We start from the raw sequence: 20,859 nt of genomic DNA, 5'->3' as shown, positions 1-20,859 counted from the left end.
GCGGTCTCTCTATGAGGTCTTCAGTTAAAGCGGAACTCCAGCCAGAAAAAAGATAAAATGAATAGCCCACTTCTGCTGTAGATTTTTTTTTTTTTTTTAATATTCATCCTCAATCCAGAGATTTCCCCACATTAGGCCCCTTTCACACAAGCTTTTCGATCAGGTCCGCCTGTTAGTTTGGGTGAACTTCCGCTTTAACTGAAAAACTAACAGTCTTTTAAATCAATCCTTGCACAATGCACATACTGAATTGCCATAACATTTAAAAAAAAAAAATTAATAAATACCGTAGTATAGCCATGTGAACTATGACTTCCGGCATTCCCCTCCCGCGGGAGTAGGCGTATCTTATCCTTTCCCCGGCGCCGCAATGCATTGTGGGACCTGTCTGCTATGTTTTTATTGGAGCACAGTGCTACCAAAAATGCAATGTGAATCTCGTGAGATATTAAACACGAAGTGACGCGTGACGTCGGTCACGTGACAACGGCGTCTCTAATTGTGCCATTTTAGAAACTAGCATGCCTGTAAATATTGCCATTGGGTACCAGAACACTGTAAACCATGCGCAGGCGCGAAAATGAGCGGTGAATGCTGGGAGATCAGCATTCACTGCTTCCAGGAAGTGATTGCTTGTGGTCTTCACAATGCCCACAAGCAAAAATGATAATTCCCTCGGACGGATTTTATAACTCCTTCTTTGCAGAGAAAACGGATAGCAGATATGTGCAGCGACCAAAGTAATGAGTATACCTTTGCATTGGTATACCCCAGTGAATGCTGAAAAAAAAAAAAAAGTTTGCAGCGGAACCCCCGCTTTAAGTACGCATAGCTTGCACATTGTGGCACCCGCCTCCAAAAAATATGATGTCGGTATTCCCCCTCTTGACCAATGCTGACATTTCCTGCCGGTCTTCTTCCGGGTCCAGCATCTTCTAACTCCTGCATGTGCACCCATGCAACGTCTCGGCACCCAGCATCTGTAAGAATGAGCAGGGGGTGTACACTGCAATGCACATGCAAAAAAAATACAAATATTACTTGGGAGCAAGAGGAAGATTTTTTTTTCAGAAGAATGTATGTGTTTTTTTTTTGGTATTTTAATTTTGTTTTAGTTGGGAAAGGGTTCTTTATTAGGTCGTATTTGTTTTTTGTGCCTTCTTGTCACCATGACCCATGTTTTACCCCAATATCTACCCTGATGGCACAGACACAAAGTGAGGGCAAGTCTCGTTTTTTTTTAATCAGACGGGGATGGGGGGGGGGGGGGAAGACGACGACGGAGGGGATAACTCCTTTCAAGTTTTCATTGATGTCCTTGTACGGGATGAATGATCAATTCCTCCTGTATTTGTCCTGGTGTCCACCCAAAATGTTAAAGTTGCCATTAGAACAACAGATAAGGGCCCATTCACATTATGTGTAGTAAACTGCGGTTTTCCAGGCAAGACCCCTTTCAGACTGGGACGATTTTCAGGCGCTTTGGCATTAAAAAAATAAGTGCCTGTAAAGCGCCTGAAAGAAGCCTCATCTGCAATCCCAATGTGAAAGCCTGAGTGCTTTCAGAGCCCTTTCACACTGCCAGCGCCCGTAAAACACTGGTAAAGCTCCGCTAAGACCCCTTTCACACTGGGGAGTTTTTTTAGGCGCTTTGGCGGTAAAACAAAATGTCTCAATGGGAAGGGGCACTTTAGGAGCGGTGTATTCAAAGCGCTGCAAAAAAGCTGCAGGACTTTTTTTGATGCCCTGCCAGCACAGCGCCTCAGTGTGAAAGCACTCAGGCTTTCACATTGGGAATGCAGATGAGGCTACTTTCAGGCACTTTACATGCACTTTTTTTTTTTTTTTTTTTTAACACTAAGACCCCTTCCACACTGGGACGTTTTTCAGGCGCTTTAGTGTAAAAGCACTCGGGCTTTCACATTGTGATTGCAGACGTAGCTTCTTTCGGGCGCTTTTTTTTTTTTAATGCTAAAGCGCCTGAAAAACGCCCCAGTGTGAAAGGGGTCTAACTAACTGCATAAACAAACGGAAAACAGTAGTTTTCTGTGTCCCGTTCACACCAGAACACTGGGCTTCTTTGCCTTTCAGAGATGTATATTGATATGCAACATTTTTGCATAATACCGCATCTCTCTGGGTGGCCCTGTCTGTGCACAGCAAGCGTAACGCACCGTGTTGCTGTGCGGTGACATAAAAAAAGTGTCACTTAGTGAAATGTACAAAAAAAAGCTCTGATATGTGGGGAAAATGCATCACACGGTCCCCTGTTGCATGTCACTGCAGCCAATAACTGACTGCTGTCCACATATTAAACCACTCCAGTTTAGTATGCAGGCAAGTGCAAAAAAAACTAAATCATTCGGTGGGGACGCCTACCCAGGACAGCTAGAGATTTTTGCTCACATCCTGTTACCTTTTTAAAGGCAGGAAGTGAAGAAGAATCTTGAAAAGGAAACCCAGACCACTAGAAATAAACTTTTTTTACCTTTCCCTGCTCTATTCAAAATGAAACAAAGTTTTGGCTATGCATACTCTGGAAGCTACAGGTTAATATGTATTGACCACACTATTGTTTTTATCATTTTTTTTACTCAATAGGTCTGAAGCGCTGTGTAATCTGTTGGCGCTATATAACTCCTGTATAATAATAATGGTGGCATGTTTTTACCTCATGCTGTGTTTCGCTAGTTTTAGTGGAACTGGCAGATAATATTCTCATGAAGATAATCTCCATTGTGTATTGTCCAAAGCACAATTTCTACACCCCAAAGGCAGCTGCTCATCTGCTTCACAATTAATTTATTTTCAAAATAGATTTGCAAAAAACATTGCTGGCCTTTTTAATTTGTCTGCTCTGGAGCGTATGTGTAATTTCATTTTATGAGGGGAAATGTTGGCGGCTCTGAAATAAAAATGTGGCGCCCTGGCTGTTTCTAGTTATTCCAGAAACGGTGCATTTTATTACTGTAATGACATCAGGCTTGCTGTGGCATTTTGGTTCTGTCATTGGATGTGTTTTATTTTTTATTTTTTTATTATTATTCCTCCTGTCAAAATCTGATGCGTGCCCAGCGGTTCAGTAAGCGAAATATAGCCTCTAATGGAAGCTAAGCTTCTCTTGCGTCAGTCACTATGAATCGCACCACTGCAGTTGTTTCTCATTAGGCTGCTGTTTTGTCGTCTATTTTTATTTGTGGAAGAGGCGTCCATCTTTGTCTCTCATTTTATGTAATGTATGACGATGGCTTTGCAGTGAGGCAATTCTTTTCTTGGAAATGACTAGAACTAGGTGGTGAGCTGTTCCTTTTATTGTGACTCAGGTGCTGCATAACTTTGTGTGTGTTTGAACATATGTAATGTGACAGAATATATAAAGTGCCTGACTGATTTCTAGGTATGCCTAACCTAAGGCTTGCAGTATATATACAGGCTAGACGCTGTCACTCTTGAGTTAAACTGGTCATACATGGTTAGATTTTCATTGAAAAGGTTGTATGAAATTCAGATTTATTTTATTTTTTTCCCCCTGGGCATTCAATGGTTTCATCCTTGAGTCAAATTATTTATTTCAAAGAAGCCTAAAATGTGTATCCAAGCCTGCTACTTGAATGGATTCCTAATTTTTGAGAGAGACCTATGGCCAATGGTGAGCCAGCTGCTAATGCCCGCCTTTTCCTTGGTCTTAGAACCAGCGGGGGGGACAGATTTAAAATATAGAGGTTTATTATTTTCAGTTTGTAAGTATAGTGTATGTATGTGTATAATATCTATATAGAGAGGGAGAGAGAGATATGCACACACTCACCGGCCAATTTAGTGGGTACACCTTGCTAGTACCGGGTTGGACCCCCTTTTGCCTTCAGAACTGCCTTAATTATTTTTAAAATAGATATAATAAGGTGTTGGAAACATTCCTCAGATTTTTGTCCATAGTGACATGACATCACGCAGTTGCTGCAGATTTGTCGGCTGCACATCCATGATGCAAATCATCTGTTCCACCACATCCCAAAGGTGCTCTATTGGATTGAGATCTGGTGACTGGAAGCCATTGGAGTTCAGTGACCTCATTGTCATGTTCTAGAAACCAGTGGTGAGATGATTTGAGCTTTGACATGGTGCATTATCCTGCTGGAAGTAGCCATCAGAAGATAGGTACACTATAGTCATAAAGGGATAGATATGGTCAGCAACAATAAATGCTCAGGTAGGCCGTGGTGCTTAAACGATGCTCCATTGGTACTAAGGGGCTCAAGTGTGCCAAGAAAATATCCCTCATACCATTACACCACCAGCCTGAACCGTTGATACAAGGCAGGATGGATCCATGCTTTCATGTTTACACCAAATTCTGACCCTTCCATATGACTGTTGCAGCTGAAATCGAGACCCATAAGACCAGGCAACGTTTTTTAAATCTTCTATTGTCCAATTTTGGTGAGCCTGTGCAAATTATAGCCTCCGCTTTCTGTTCTGCGCTGACAGGAGTAGCACCCAGTGTGGTCTTCTGCTACTGTAGCCCATCTTCTTCAAGGTTCGGTGTGTTGTACGTTCCGAGATGGTATTCTGCATACCTTGAGTTAGTGTAACGAAGAGTTATTTGCGTTACTGTTGCCTTTCTTTCATCTCAAACCAGTCTGCCCATTGTCCTCTGATATCAACAAGGCATTTTCATCTACAGAACTTTCGCTCACTGGATATTTTCTCTTTTTCAGACCATTCTCTGTAAATCCTAGAGATGGCTGTACATGAAAATCCCAGTAGATCTACAGTTTTTGAAATGCTCAGCCCAGCCCCTCTGGCACCAGCAACCATGTCACATTTGGAGTCGCTTAAATCCCCTTTCTTCCCCATTCCGATGCTCGGTTTGAACTTCAGCAAGCCGTCTTCACCCTGTCTAGATGCCTAAAATGCATTGACTTGCTGCCATGTAGTTGGCTTATACACACAGATCAACCATATCTTTATGATCACTCACCTAATATTTAGTAGGTCCCCCTTTTGCCGCTAAAACAGCCCTGACCAGTCAAAGCATTTTCCTCTGAAGGAATGCTGTGGTATCTGGCACCAAGCTGTCAGAAGCAGATTTAAATGCTGTACATAATTAAATGGGAGAGGGAACTGGGGTCACCTATAGATAAAGTCACTATTAGTAAAATCCAAAATTTTAACCCACAGCTCAGCAGTAGACACCAGAACTGTGTAAATGAATTATAAATGCCTTACAAGGTGGTACGCAACGCCTGACATAATCGGTAGGTATCAACTGGGAAAATCCACAGCGTGCTGGCGGGGATGTAAGGCATTGGGAACGATGGCTCATCTATGGTGGGACTGCCCAAAAATTTTAAAGTATTGGAGAGGGATCCTGCAACTAATAAAACAAATTACTAGAAAATAAATATTGGAGGACCCGTGGATAGTTCTGTTATGTGGGATTCAAGGACCAGTAAAACAAGGTGAAGTGGTAAACCTTTTTAGATGGTGAAATCAGAAGTAAATGGGATACAAGGACTGTAAGAGAGTGTATTGTATCTGACCCATGCAATTTTATATATTTTTGTATCCGGGATCTTTTGATAAAATAAAGAAGAAAAAAAAATGAACAATAGGTAACAGTTTGAGTCCGCTACGGCTGATGACATTGCATCCATTGTGGTGGCTCTCAGCAGCAATTTGGATGTCTACTCATGGGAGGCTATTACAGTTTAATGCAGAAATTATCTTATGTGAACATTTTTGTTGAAACAAATGCTTTGGGTTTGTTTAAGAATATGGTGTGAGTACTAGTGTGTTTTTTTTTAATTGCTTACACCAGTTTGTAGGGCCACATAAGACAGTATAAATGAGTTCACTTTTTTGTCCTTCGCTGTAATGTAAAAAGGAAAAAAATAAAGGAATTGGAAGCTCACAGCAAAGCTCATCAAAGTGAATCTAGTACCCTTGTTATTGTAGTATATTTCTGTTAATGATTTCTTTTTTCCACTACACAGATCCTGGCTGGGCTTCCATTAACCGCGGTGTGCTGATATGCGATGAATGCTGTAGTGTACACAGAAGTTTAGGTCGACACATCTCAATTGTAAAACACCTCCGGCACAGTGCATGGCCGTCATCCTTGTTACAGGTATGGTTTGCCAAATAAAAATAAAATAAAAAATACTGTTTTCTCTTTGGACGGAACCATCTTTCCCTAAGAGCCGGTTCACACAGGGGCGACTCGTCAGGCGACTCAGACACCTGACAAGTCGCGTCCCGTTCTGTTCAATGGAACCGTTCTAATAGGAGCGACTCAAGTCGCTCCGACTTAGAAAAAAGTTCTTGTTCGACTTTGGGGGCGACTTGCATTGACCTCAATACAGAAGTCATTTTGCAAGTCGCCTCTGAAGTTGTCTTGAGATCGCCTTGCCGATTCGCCCCCAAAGTCGTGCCGCCCCAGTGTGAACCGGCTTTAAACCAGTTGGTTCAGGGAAATGTTGCGTAAAGCTGTTAGAACTTTGTTTATGTTTTCCAATATCATTGGAGGAAGCTGTGGGTTTGGGTAGTGCTTAGTTGCAATCCAGGAACATTGGAACATATAGATTTAGTTCCATTTCCCTGTGTCATCTCTGCACCTTTTCCCTTCTATTCAGCAGAAAAAATCCATAAATAATCAACTATTGTCAGGCCTCATTCACGGCATATGTGCATAAAAACTGATGGAAAAAACATGCAGATTTTAGTTATTCACAGCATGTGCAGAGATGTGTGTATTTATTACATAGGTCTCTGCAAGGACACAAAGAAAATTATTTTTTCTATGTGCCCTAGTCACACCATTGTACCGCTGTGACATGAGGTTTTTTTCTGCACTGAAAACTGCAGACGCGTTGCAAATCTCTGCGCTGAAAAAATCTGCACATGATCGCAATGTTGTGGGGTGAACAGGCACATAGGAAGTAATTGTTTTCTCTGTGCCCTTGCAGGAAACTTGACTCTGCACATACTGTGAACAAGGTTTTATTGGTTCTTAAATTAAAGCAGAACTTAAAGGTAGATTTAGATGTGCGTCTTGCCTCTGAAGCCCCATCTGCTTTCTGGTGACATTCCAAAGACTACTGTAACGCCTCCCCACCACCTGTGGGGCATCTGTGGTGCTTCCCTATTGACTTGCATGTGTCGCAGCGTGTAAACTTTCCCCTCCACTGCATCCAGCATGTCTCACTTTGCATAATACCACCCTACCATTTCTAGTGCAGATAATTCATGTAGCATTTACTTCTGGAATCCATCTGCCTTTAGTTCAGGCATGCAGGCAGGAGAGTGTGCATAGCTGAAAAAACCCTTCCTCCCATCCTTCAGCTCAAAGACAAATTTATGTCCCAGAGACTCCTGGATGTATGACATCATTTTGGAAGCTAAAAACAAACTGGAAACCGGGCACATAAATTTTCAAAGCGCATATGTAAGGGGGGAAGGGGGCCACACCTTGGCCGCTGCTCCCCAACTCATAGAAAACATTCATAGGAGGCGCTGTTCCAGAACGTGGAGTAAATTGGCAGAATCAAGGACAAATTGACCTTTCTTGAATAAAATAAAAGTCATATACAAAGAAATACCAAGGACGCAGATGGATTTGCATATGGATTAATAAGCCAAACTCTGTGGGTGTGACACCTGAATACGGGGCCGGGTGGATGGCTCTAACCCCAGGATCTTCTGTGGGGTTAACAGAGGGCTGGATGACAACCAGGAGGATGGAAGAACCTGGCAATGGCCGGGAGATCTTAATGTGATGCTCCCGTGGGCTAGAAATTACCCGCTCTGGGCCCAGGAGAAACGTCTGGTGGTGGCAGGAGTACTCCACAGGAGAAATGCTCTGTGAAGGCTCCGGGGAGCTTGGGATCCTGAAACAGGAGACAAAGCCAAAGGAACCAGGATAAGAGGATGCTGGTGGCTTTAACAAAAGACTACGTGTTTCGGGGATTAATGCCTTCCTCAGGTCACGTGGTCCTGTGTACCCTGGCCATCTGGTATTGCCTTGTATACTGATTTTCATATGTGCATACCTTTTATTCAATAAACTGTCAATTTGTCCTGGACTCACTGCTAATTCACAACACTTTCTGTAACAGCGCCCCATGTAAATGTTTTCTATGACATTATTTTGGCCTAGGTTAGAAATCAAACGAGCAACTGATTAGGCGCACCTGTTTTTAAACAAAAAAATATATATTTTTATTAGTGTATCCGAGTGTACTGCGCTCGGTATATGTCGGCGGCAGGGTTCAATCACGCACCCACGATTTCCCCCTGATTTTAAGGGGAAAAAAGTGCGCGGTATACGCCGATAAATACGGTAATTTAATTCAGTTCAAAAAGTGACTTGTATAGATTCATTAGAGTGATATATTTCAAGCATTTCTTTCTTTTAGTTTTGATGATTATGGCTTACAGCTAGTGAAACTGCAAAATTCTGTATCTCCTGAAAATCTTTATATTTAATAAGACCAATAAAGGATTTTTAATACAGAAATGTTGGCTTACTGAAAAGTATGTCCATGTAAAGTATACACTCAATTGGTCGGGGCTCCTTTGCATGAATTACTGTATCAATGTGGCGTGGCATGAAGGTGATCAGACTGTGGCACTGCTGAGGTGTTATGGAAGTTCAGGTTGCTTTGATAGCAGCCTTCAGCTTGTCTGCATTGTTGTCTCTCTCCTCTTGACAATACCCCACAGATTCTCCGTGGGATTTAGGTCAGGCGAGTTTGCTGGCCAATCAAGCACAGAGATACCAAAATCTTTAAACCTGGTATCGGCACATTTGCCAGTGTGGGCAGGTGCCAAATCCTCCTGGAAGATGAAATCGGCATCTCCATAAAGCTGGTCAGCAGAGGGAAGCATGAAGTGCTCTAGAATTTCCTGGTAGAGGGCTGCACACACTTTAGACTTGCTAAAACACAGTAGACCAACACCAGCAGATGACATGGCTCTCCATTCTTCCTCCAGACTCTGGGACCTTGATTTCCAAATAAAATGCTAAATTTACTTTCATCTGAAAAGAGGACTTTGGAACACTGAGCAACAAAGACACTCCTGGCGTCTTTGGGTCAGGAGTGGCTTGACACAAGGAATGCGACAATTGTAGCCCATGTCCTGAATACATGTTTGTGTGGTGGCTCTTGAAGCTTTGACACCAGCCGTAGTCCACTCCTTGTGAATCTTCCCCAAATTCTTGAATGGCCTTTACTTCACAATCCTCTCAAGGCTGCGGTTATCCCTGTTACTTGTGCACCTTTTTCTACCACACTTCCCTTCCACTCAACTTTCCATTAATATGCTTGGATACAGCACTCTGTGAAGCTTCTTTAGCAATGACCTGTTTATGACTTACTCTCCTTGTGGAGGATTTCAATTTCAACGTAACACCATGAGTCTACAAAATTGAACTTTTCACAATATTAAAATTTTATGAGCTACTGAATTTTTGTTTTTACTATCTGTAAGCCATAACCATCAAAATAAATAAATGCTTGAAATATATCACTCTGTGTGTAATCTATATTATATCTATATAATACGAGATTAACTTTTTGAATTGAATTACTGAATAAACTTTTTGATATTCTAATGTTTTGCACCTGTATATGTCTGCCTTATCATGCTTGAACTTATGGTTCCAAAGCAGCTGAAGCTTTTCTTGTTACTTCTTTATCTTCTGTTACAATCTGTAAGTATTGTTGCAATTGACCTGGAACTGATTAAAGTCTGTGTAACAAACGACGGCTAGCTCAAGTTTTTACACAGGTTTGCACTGACCTGTAATGGTTGCTGAAAAGGAATGGCATTTTGCAATTATTCTCAATGATCACAAGTCCCTGCAATCTCTGTGGTTGTATTGGCTGCCGTTTGTCACAAAGACCTCAATCAGATTAGGTCAGTTGTAGTTTTTATACTATGTGATTTTTTTCAGTCAACCTTTATCTAATAGATTGCTATGTTGCCCTGTATTACTGACAGTGCATTGTCAAACAATCTTTAGTTTAAGGCTTCATTTCCACTGGCGTTTTTACAGCCACTTTTTTTTTTTTAGCCTTTATTACAGCTTAAAAACGCCTGTCCATGTTTATTTTGTAAAAAAAAAAAAAAAAATTGTGAGCTGGAGCTCAAAAACGCAGCGGTAGCTTTTTTGAGCGTTTTTACGCGTTTTTGAGCGTTTTTTAATGACTGGCGTTTTTACAGCTCTATTGCTGGAGCCACAGAACGCCCTGGTCCCGCGTTTTTTTTACAGCTCAAACGCCTATGCCATTTGCAGCTCAAAAATGCCTATGTGGGCATGATGCCATAGAATAACATGGACAGGCGTTTTTAAGCTGTAAAAAAACGCTCAGAAAAGTGGCTGTAAAAACGCCAGTGGAAATGAAGCCTTAAACAAAAAAGGTTATAATCTCTGTGTGTGTGTGTGTGTGTGTGTACAAGTTTTTCAATCTTATTTTTTTTTTTTTTTACATAAAAACTCATGTTTAAACGCCTAGTAAAAAGCAGATCAGAAGAAGAGCAGATTTATCTTAGCAGGATAGCTGGCTAAAAATTATATTTAAAGAGAGAATGGCTTTTGTTTAAACCATTTTTATTGACGTCCTTGACTCTTTGTTGCTTTCTATTTAAAGAAGAGACAGAAGACGGGTTCAGTGGCCAGTCTAGAAGTTTATAGTTTCACACGTTCTTCAAATGTTCCTGGCTGGGTGCTGAACAGAGCGGGAGCTCCGGGACAGTTTTGTTGTTATACTGTTTTGCCAGTGTAAAGCTGGGCATACACTAAGTTCTTTTTTTTTTTTTTTTTTGGTTCACTCAGAGGGTTGAAAGGAAAAAACATCCAGATTCCTGCATCCACGCAAGCGAGGTGGGTGCTGGAATCTCCCCTCGCTGTGCTATTGTATCCTGACAGCTGTAGAGGCTAGTCTGTTGCTGGTTTTTCCATGGGAAACCATGGTAAATGGACTGTAGTGCAAATCTGCAAAATACAAAAAGCACTAAAAATGCATAGGTGTGAATCCAGCCCAATGGTCGGCTTCTATTGAACAGACAAGGCTACATACAAATTGGAATTTGTCCAGTTCCTGCTGAACCGGATGAATTTCAAAACATGTATACCCAGCTTAAAGCATTGATAGCAGTTGAACGAGGGAGATCGAATAGATCCTCTATCCACGCTAAACAGTGTGGATGAAGGATTCTACCCTGCCAGCTATTGAATTCAATAATTACAATAGCTGGCAGGGGCTGCCTAAATACCCAAACAGTGACTACATATGATTGGATACAGTCACTGTTTTGCCCCTCCAGTTTTCATCTTTATTGAGCTGGGTGGGACTGACAGGGACTTGCATGGCTCAAATTTTGTCTTGATTCAGCAGGAATTTAAAGTGGACGTAAACCCTCTTATCAATTTCAGCCAAGGAAGCTGCCATCTTGGCCTCTGTTTAATCTTCAACTTCCATGATGCTGCACATGTGATCAGTTTTGACATCAGCCATTGGATGGTTTGACAGTTTAGTTGAGAGCACAAACAATGTGACAATTACATTTCCAGCATGTGCCAAGAGTGTAACCGTTTTTTAAACTGTTAGGCTACTTTCACACTGGAGGCGTTTTTCAGGCACTAAAGGGCTAAAAATAGCACCTATAAAGCGACTCTCCTTACACCCCAGTGTGAAAGCCTGGGTGCTTTCACACTGTAGCGGTGCGCTTGCAGGATGGGAAAAAAAGTCCTGCAAGCAGCATTTTTGGGGCGTTGAGGGAGCAATGACTACACCACTCTTAAAACGCCCCTGCCATTGAAATCAATGGCCAGCACTGCGGTGCTTTTGACCCTTTTTTGTCTGCTAGCAGCACTTTACCGCTGACGCCCCGCCACCCCAGTGTGAAAGTGCCCTTAAATTAACAAGTTTACTTCTGTTTTAAAGGGTCACTAAAGGGAAAAAAATGTTTTAGCTAAATAGCTTCCTTTACCTTACTGCAGTCCTGGTTTCATGTCCTCATTGCTCATTTTTGCTTTGAAGTAGCTGTAATTCTGCTCTGATCTCCACACTTCCTGCTTGTCTGGCTCCTTATGAAAAATCTCATGGTAGCTTTTCACTGTGGTCCAAGCTGTCATTACTGTGTGTCTAAAACTCCTCAGAACCAATCAGATTCATTTTAAAAACAAAACACTGCCCTGGATTTGTTTGTTTTTGTTCTGTGTGCCTCTTTACTTCACAGAAACATGAAACCAGTTTAAAAACAAAAGTGAAACTAGAGGCACATTATATGATTGATTTGTATCTATTTTTAATCATTTTTAAAAGGAATCGGTTAACTTTTATGTCTCTATACCCTGTAAACAGTAATTTCAACAAAATTTTTTTTTTCCTTTAGTGACCCTTTAAGTTGCATATGGCCAACTAATGGCCTTTACACACAATCTGAAAATCGGACCAAAAATACCACTTTCAAAGCGATCGTACGATAATCGGATCGTTGGTACACAGCTTTCGAGAGCCGATCATAACAGTTCATACGATATTATCCGATTTTAGAAGAGTTGTCTTCCAAAAATACAATAGAAATACACTACAACACATGACATCACTTCTGATTTTTTTATTCTGTTACTAGCTGAATACCCGGCGTTGCCCGGTCTTCCTATCTTAACCTTTTGGGGAGGAAAATCATAGTAATATAAATATACCCATCTTTTATATAAGGGTGTAGGTAAGGGTTAATTTAACTGTCATATATTTTTATTTGGCATATAAGTAATATGTGTAGCAGGTATTATTGAAATATCTCCAGGCGTACAGAAGTTATGTGGGAACATACATTTCCCATTGATTTGCATGGGACTTTAAACAAAAACCCCGACCCTCACAAATGGGGGTAGTTAAGGGATAAATTAACTATCTTATAGTTTAAGTGGACATATAAGTAACATGTGACCAAGTGTTATCGAAATATCTACAGCCGTTTGGAAGTTATGAAGTAACATGTATTTCCCATAGAGTTGAATGGGACTTTAAAGGAAAACCCCGACCATGGCAAATGGGGGTGGGTAAGGGTTAAACCACCTATCCTATGTTTGTTGCTGACATATAAGTAACATGTGTGCCAAGTTTCATGTTAATATCTTTAGCCGTTTGGACGTGATGCTGGAACATACATACATACATACATACATACATACATACATACATACATACATGCATACATACACACACACGTTGAGTTTTATATATATAGATATGAGAATTTTCTTAACTTTAGTATCTGCTCCATTTTCGATATCCAACTAACTGGCATGCAAAAAACAAAAACAAACGGATGATCTGTCGTCAGATTTTTGGGTCGTGTGTACAGACCATAAGTGTTTGAACACCATCTCATTATATTGTCTCTTCTTAGTAAAACCTGGTACACACTAGGGGTGCAACGGATCGTCACCGATCCGTGATCCGAATGGGCCACCCCGTTCGGATCGGCACACCCCGCGATCCGCGGAGCGCTCCGGAGCCTAGGCCTAGGAAAGTCCCCGGCTTCGGCCTAGCTCCGGAGCGGTGGCCAGTCTGCTGCCAGAGCCCAGCGTGACACGCCTCCACGGGGAGGCGTGTCACGCTGTGCACTGGGCTCTGGCAAGCCGGCATGGAGAGGGAATATTAGCAGAGAAGCACTGGTGTGAGAGGAGGGGGGGGGGGGGGAAAGAGCACATTTCAGGGGTGGATTAAAGAGGAAGCAGGTGAGGCTGTTTGGGACTTGTTAAAAGTACAATCCTGATGTTTTTACAGAAAATTATATATATATATATATATATATATATATATATATATATATATATATATATATATATATATATATATATATATATATATATATATATATATATATATATATATATATATATATATATATATATATATAGCTGTAAAAACATCAAGATTGTACTTTTAACAAGTCCCAAACAGCCTCACCTGCTTCCTCTTTAATCCACCCCTGAAATGTATGTGTGTGTGTGTATGTATGTATGTATGTGTATATATATATATATATATATATATATATAATATATATATACACATACACATATTTTTTTTTTTGGACCAATGAAAACACCCTTTTTTTTTTTTGCGCTGATCCGAAAATGATCCGATCCGTGACTCCTGATCCGAGGATCGATCCGATCCGTGAGTTTTTTGATCCGTTGCACCCCTAGTACACACTACTATTTTTTTCATTCAATCCAGTGGTTGAACAAAAACAAAATGGCAGCTCAGGTTGGAGCCGCTGTACTAACAATCCAGTGTTGGTACAGCAATCTCCCCTGCTGTGCTATTGTGTTCCGACAGGGGGACGGTCGCCCGCTGGAACACTCCTGAATGGGAGCCTAGCTTAACCCTTCGACAAAAACCAGCCGAACAGCCAGCTTCTGTCGGACCGGCTGCTGTACACACAGGCCAAATGTTGGCCGTTTTCTTTTGAATCGGCCGATGCCGCCCGACATATTCAGTGTGGTGTTCCACATGTGTGGTTTCATGCATTTGTCATATGTTTGTAGTACGTTCACAGTCTTTTTTTTTTTTTTTTACTTTTTAAATGTATTTGTTATGGAATTGTATTACCATACATTTTGGAATGCCTTTGTGTGCATTTTGTGCATTCTGGTGTAAAACAGTGCAGCGTGCTGTATTTCTTATAAATGCACATGAAAGAACTGCAATGGTGTAAACTAGGCACATGGAAATATATTTTCTTGCATATGCTTTCATACTGCATTTAAAAATGCATTTGACTGCATACGGTGTAAATGGGCCCTTAAGGAAAAGGGGTGCACATAGAGGAGCTCAGTACTTGTAATGTTGCTCTTTCATAGTCCATTGACCAGGCAAATTACACACAAAGCTGCAGGTTTGCAGTATAATGCGGTATGTGATTCAGGAAATTCAGTCTAACAAGTTTGGTTGAACAGAGTCACAAATATTTTGGCAGGTACACTACTCACATAGGTATTTCAGCTATTTTAACTATGCATTTAGTCATTTGGCTCTTTCCACTTTTTTTTTCCTGTCCTTTCCTTGCAATACAAGAGCAGCGAATTTGCTGAGCTGTACCTGACATGTTTGTGTATGTGCCCTCTTTCCTCCGCTGTATAAAAACGTAATACGACAGAGTGAAAGGTTTGCATAAAATAGATTAAATCCTTTAGGTTTAGAACTTCTTTGCTATAATACGCAAAGAAGCAGTGTTTGCACAAACAAAGAAAAAAATGTAACTTCAACTTTCAGTCATGGGGCCACTGTGAAATGTGTGTTTGATCATAGAGATCAGTGTTTAAAGGAGAAGTTTGGGGTTCTAAAGAAAGAAAGAAAGCATACATACTCGCCTCCATGCTGCAGCTGTCCCCCACCGGCTCTAAGGCTGGGTTCACACTATACTACACGACAGCAGTACGACTTTCATCCTACTTTGCTCTGCGACATCTGTCCTACATTGATCCTAAATTGGTCCTACATCCATCCGACTTTCATGAACAGGATACTACTTTGATCCGACTTTGTGATAGTCTTGACCAATCAAAACAATCCCAGAGTGAGATAAATTCCTTTTACTGCTGCTGTAATCACCATGTCTGATGTCAAAAGTCAGATGGTAAGGACAAGGATCCTACTTTGGTCCGACTTTAACTAGTTACCGACCGCCCACCGTCGTTATACGTCATCACTTTGAAGATGGTTATCTCGGTAACGGCAGCAGCTGCTGCCACAACCGAGATATTCATCTCTTCAGTGGGCGGTCCTGTACACGATAACGGCGGTCTCCGCGGCGGATTCGCCGCGAGATCGCCGTTATCGGTGGCGGGAGAGGGCTCCCGTGCCCTCCGCCGCTTACCGTAGCGGCGGAGGAGATCGGGACCGTCAGCAGCTGTGTGGGGTTGCGAGTGAAGGAAAAATCTCCTTCACCCGTCCCCATAGCTCTGCTGGGCAGAAGTGACGTCAAAACGTCAGTCCCGCCCAGCGTCTTAAAGCAAATGACATTTTCAAATTTTTTTTTTTTTTTTGCATTTAAGCCTAAATATGAGATCTGAGGTCTTTTTGACCCCAGATCTCATATTTAAGAGGACCTGTCATGCTTTTTTCTATTACAAGGGATGTTTACATTCCTTGTAATAGGAATAAAAGTGACCAATTTGTATTTTATTTTTTATTTCAGTGTTAAAAATTGTAAAATAAATAAAAATCCGAAAACCCCCCAAAAATTTTTTTAAAGCGCCCCGTCGAGCTCGCGCGTAGAAGCAAACGTATACGCGAGTAGCGCCCATATATGAAAACAGTGTTCAAATCACACAAGTGAGGTATCGCCGCGATCGTTAGAGCGAGAGCATTAATTTTAGCCTCAGGCCTACTCTGTAACTCAAAAAAATGCAACCTGTAGAATTTTTTAAACGTCGCCTATCGAGATTTTTAAGGGTAAAAGTTTGACGCCATGCCACGAGCGGGCGCAATTTTTAAGCGTGACCTGTTGGGTATCATTTTACTCGGCGTAACATTATCTTTCACAATATATAAAAAAATTGGGCCAAATTTATTGTTGTCTTATTCTTTAATTTAAAAAAGTGTTTTTTTTTTCCAAAAAAAGTGCGCTTGTAAGATCGCTGCGCAAATACGGTGTGACAAAAAGTATTGCAATGACTGCCATTTTATTCTCTAGGGGGTTAGGAAAAAAAATATATAATGTTTGGGGGTTTTAAATTTTCTAGCAAAAAAAAATGTTTTAGTCTCGTAAACACCAAATCTGAAAAACAGGCCCGGGGCTTAAGTGGTTAATGATATATTTAATGGGCTGAAGTAGGATCAATGTTGGACCAAAGTAGTACAGGGAGCATTTTCAAAGTCGGACCAGTTAAGACGGCTCCCATAGGGAAACATTGATTTTCACACGTCATGCGACATGAGCTCCCAATGTAGGACCGTTTGTCGGACAAGTGTGAACCCGGCCTAAGCCCAAAAACTGACTGATTGCAAAGTTCTTAGTCCACTCTGAGCAGCGATGTAAAGGCAATGTTTTTTCCTCTATAACCCCTTTAAGCATGAAACGCTTTAAAAGTCTGTATTTGCATATTCTTTGGCACAACCTCCCCCATCACATGACTCCAACTTCACAATAGGCCGCAAAGGCAGATGAAGAAGCAGGGAGTTTGCCTGATCACCCCATATCGGGTTGTTTTTCTTTTTCTTTTTTTTTGCAGGTCTGGTTACTAAGCTAAGGTGACCAGATTTTAAAAAAGAAATCTGGGGACATATTATTTTTTTTTTACTAGTAATGGCGGCAATCAGCGACTCTATGCCCGTCGCCACCCGCCTCACAGCCTGTCAAGTCTTACCCTCCGGCCCCCCTGGGCTACTACTGGGTGGAGAGCAGAGGAAGATCACTCCGCCGGGGAAGGCAAGGACATAAGCAGGCAGGCAGCTGGCTGGGACTTGAGACAAGGCAGAAGAACATGTGAGCAGAGCTGAATGGGCATGCATCAGAAACTGAATAAATATTCCCTCCACTCCGACCAGCTCATGATCATCAGAAAGGGGCACAGATAATGGAAAAAAATACACCCCTATAACTAGTGGGGGGGTTCAGTTTTTTCTTTTTTAATTCTGCATTTACTGTCTTTGAAATTGCCCCAGCCCCTGTTCAAATCCAATCCGGGGACAAAACCGGGGACAGACTTGGTCCGGGGACAGTGTCCTCAATCTGGGGACTGTCCCCTGAAAACGGGGATGTCTAGTCACCCTATACTAAGCAAAAGCAGGCAAATCCGCACTATACATAACATAAGAAAACGCAATATGTGAACACTGCAAAAAATTACAAATATCTGAGCCCATAATAGAAAAGAATTTTAGAAGCCTGACATTTGCTGAGCAACCTTTTGCTGAAAATTCTCTGTGCTTATTGGTCAGTTTTATGGTCACTATTCTTTTTACCACTCCTCTGTCCAGATTCATTCTAAAAATGCTTACATTTTTATCCACAAATGCTATTTAACCTCCCTGGCGGTCTTCCCGAGACTGACACGGGGTTAGATTTTCTTGCTACTATCGGTAACCCCGTGTCAGTCACGGGCTTGCCTCGCTAGATCCACAGGCACTTTTTACTTACCTTGTCCCTGGATCCAGCGATGCCACCGCGCTGTGTGAGCGAGCGGGACCTCGCTCGATTCACATAGTGCTTCCGTGTGACGCCGATCTCCGTTCCCTGCGACGTTACGACGCACGGGGACGAGAACGGCGCCAAATTCAAAAACGTAAACAAACACTATACACACAGTATACTGTAATCTTATAGATTACAGTACTGTATGTAAAAAAAACACACCCCCCCTGTCCCTAGTGGTCTGCCCAGTGTCCTGCATGTCATTTTATATAATAAAAACCTTTTTTTCTCCCTGCAAACTGTAGATTGTCCATAGCAACCAAAAGTGTCCCTTTATGTCAAAAATAGTTTTAGATCAGCTAAAAAACAGCGATAATAAATTATAATCACTTGCAGAATTGTGCGATAGCGATTTGTGGGGAAATTCGTCATAAAAAAATAAAAGTAATGACAGCGACAATTCTGCAACTGAGCAAATTTCAGTGATTTTGATTTGATTACATTATTGAATAATTTTTATTATAATTATATTATTATTTGTTATAATTATTTATAATTATTTATTATATTATAATTTATAATTTTGTTTTTAAAAAAATGTAATACACGGGATGCCTATTAGAATCTTGTTTGGTCAGATTTAAGTGAGTTATTTCTAAAAATTACAGACCTACAATATAAAACGCCAAATTTCCTTGCAAATAATGGTACCGCTTTTAGCATGTTTTTTCTGAAAGAATCATACCGCCAGGGAGGTTAAGTGTTCTTCCAAATTAATTTTTCTTTGCCGCAATATGTACTTTAGTTCATTCCCTGCCCCAGCCATTGAAAAAAATCGCTGTCTGATCTTCTCATTTCCAGGGCTCAATTTCCCCAATGTCCTGTTAATAAGACAGGTGACCGCTGTCTCCCTCCCCAGACATGTCATCCCCCCTGTAGTCTTTGTATATGAGCAGCAATGTAATTATAACACTGCTCACTGCAGTGGGGGATCTCTGGCTGCTCAGACTTGAGGCCTGTCCTGCCCACCAAGACGGCACAATTTGATTGACAGGCAAGAGACTTCCAGTCTGTCTAGCCAACCATAACAGTTTACCATGACTGACAGGCCAGAAGACTCCCAGTGTGTCCCACCCATTCATGCCTGCCTGAATTAATTGGCGGGATATGTAAACGAGCTCCTAAGCACACTGTCAGCGAGTGAATATAACATTGGTGCATCAGTGGTCCCTCTGCCCCATCCCCATGGCATACTTTCACTTTACTAGAAAAAAAACAACGTGGCAGACAATTAAAATGTCACTTTCAGCTAAAATGGGCATAGAGGGAAAAGGGTAAGGATTTTTTTTTTTTTTAAATGGCATGGAGTTTAATTTCAAATCTTTTACATAAACCAACCTTAATATGTATGTAAAGATCGCAATTAACTTCTCTCATTGCCCCCCTTTTCTTATGTTAAAAATATGATAGAATATATATATATATATATATAGAAAATACAATCGTTTCAATAAATGCAAAAAATACTAGCTATCTGGTGTTCTTTGCTCACTTCCTGTGCTATCTCAAGGAGAGTCCGCTGATCCTCTGTTGACCTGAGCAGAGCAGGCGGATGCCACATCCGTGTCCGCTCAGATTCTGCAGAGCAGACATGGACAGAGCCCACTCTACTCTATAGGCAGCTGTGTGAAAACTGACTCTCCTGTTTGTTTTATACCCGACTGCCCCTTGCTCTGTCTAGACGTAGGAGGACAGATCCCCCTTCTTTTAACGGATTGGAGGTGGGCGGGTGTAAACGGACAAATGTCTATTTAGACCTGCCAGTCCATAGGGGAAAATGGACCATCTGATCAGGTCTGCATGAAAACATAAGATCATAACAAGATCTTAGGAGTGGAGTGCATTTCTGGCAAATCTACTTGTATTTTTCTATACCTGCAGGTTTTTTTTAAAGTGGGAAAAGGTGCATGTATTGCAGAGATTTACTACAGATTTTTTTATTCTCTCTATTTTACGCTGACATACAATTTATTATACAAAAAAGTTGGGTAAGAGGTAGCATAAATGAAATGTGCTTATATATATATATATATATATATATATATATATATATATATATATATATATATATATATATATATATATATATATATATATATACGCCGTTAAATAGGTAGATGACCCATGAAATTTGGATCCAAAAACCTGATTAAAAATAATATTTTGTAAGGCATAAAATTAATTGGTTGTGTCCCTGCTTGTTTTATATTTTATACATACAATTTTTTTATCATTACAAGAGCAGCTCAGTTTTATTGCTTTTCAGTCACATGGTCCCATGATCTTTTGTGCCATATGGAATTACATCTGTGCTTCTACTCGCTTTTTGTTGCTAATTTATGTTGTGTAGATGATATTTTGTACAGTGTCTTTTTTTTTTATTGTGTATAAAGAATTACACATGACAGTTATCTGACAAAAGCTGAGTGTTGGTTCCCTCTTTGTGAAAAAATGGGGCTAATCCTTGATAAGTCAGATGCCTGCTCTCTCCTCACTTTTTTCTCTTCTAAGGCCTCATTCACACGGGCGTAATACAGTGTACACCCATGCAAGGGCTGTGTTTTCATCCCTGTGCTGGCAATTCCATTCATATCTGTTGGGATGTAGTGGCTGCAAAGACATAGCCACTGCTTCCAA

At 41.0% G+C, this 20,859-nt stretch overlaps 1 protein-coding gene across 2 annotated transcripts in view; it reads left to right on the top strand.

The window, feature by feature from the left end:
• The window catches only part of GIT1 (GIT ArfGAP 1), a 203,758-nt gene that overhangs the window by 79,452 nt on the left and 103,447 nt on the right, over positions 1-20,859 (top strand). For both annotated transcript variants that reach the window (XM_040338559.1, XM_040338558.1), the window contains exon 2: positions 5,997-6,130. In XM_040338559.1, the coding sequence (XP_040194493.1) occupies positions 5,997-6,130 (134 nt within the window). The remainder of the gene's footprint in view (positions 1-5,996; positions 6,131-20,859) is intronic.

Source organism: Rana temporaria, chromosome 2 (assembly GCF_905171775.1).
Source record: "Rana temporaria chromosome 2, aRanTem1.1, whole genome shotgun sequence".
NCBI lineage: Eukaryota > Metazoa > Chordata > Amphibia > Anura > Ranidae > Rana > Rana temporaria.
The sequence above is the reverse complement of the archived record's forward strand: the minus strand, read 5'-3'. Positions and strand labels throughout refer to the sequence as shown.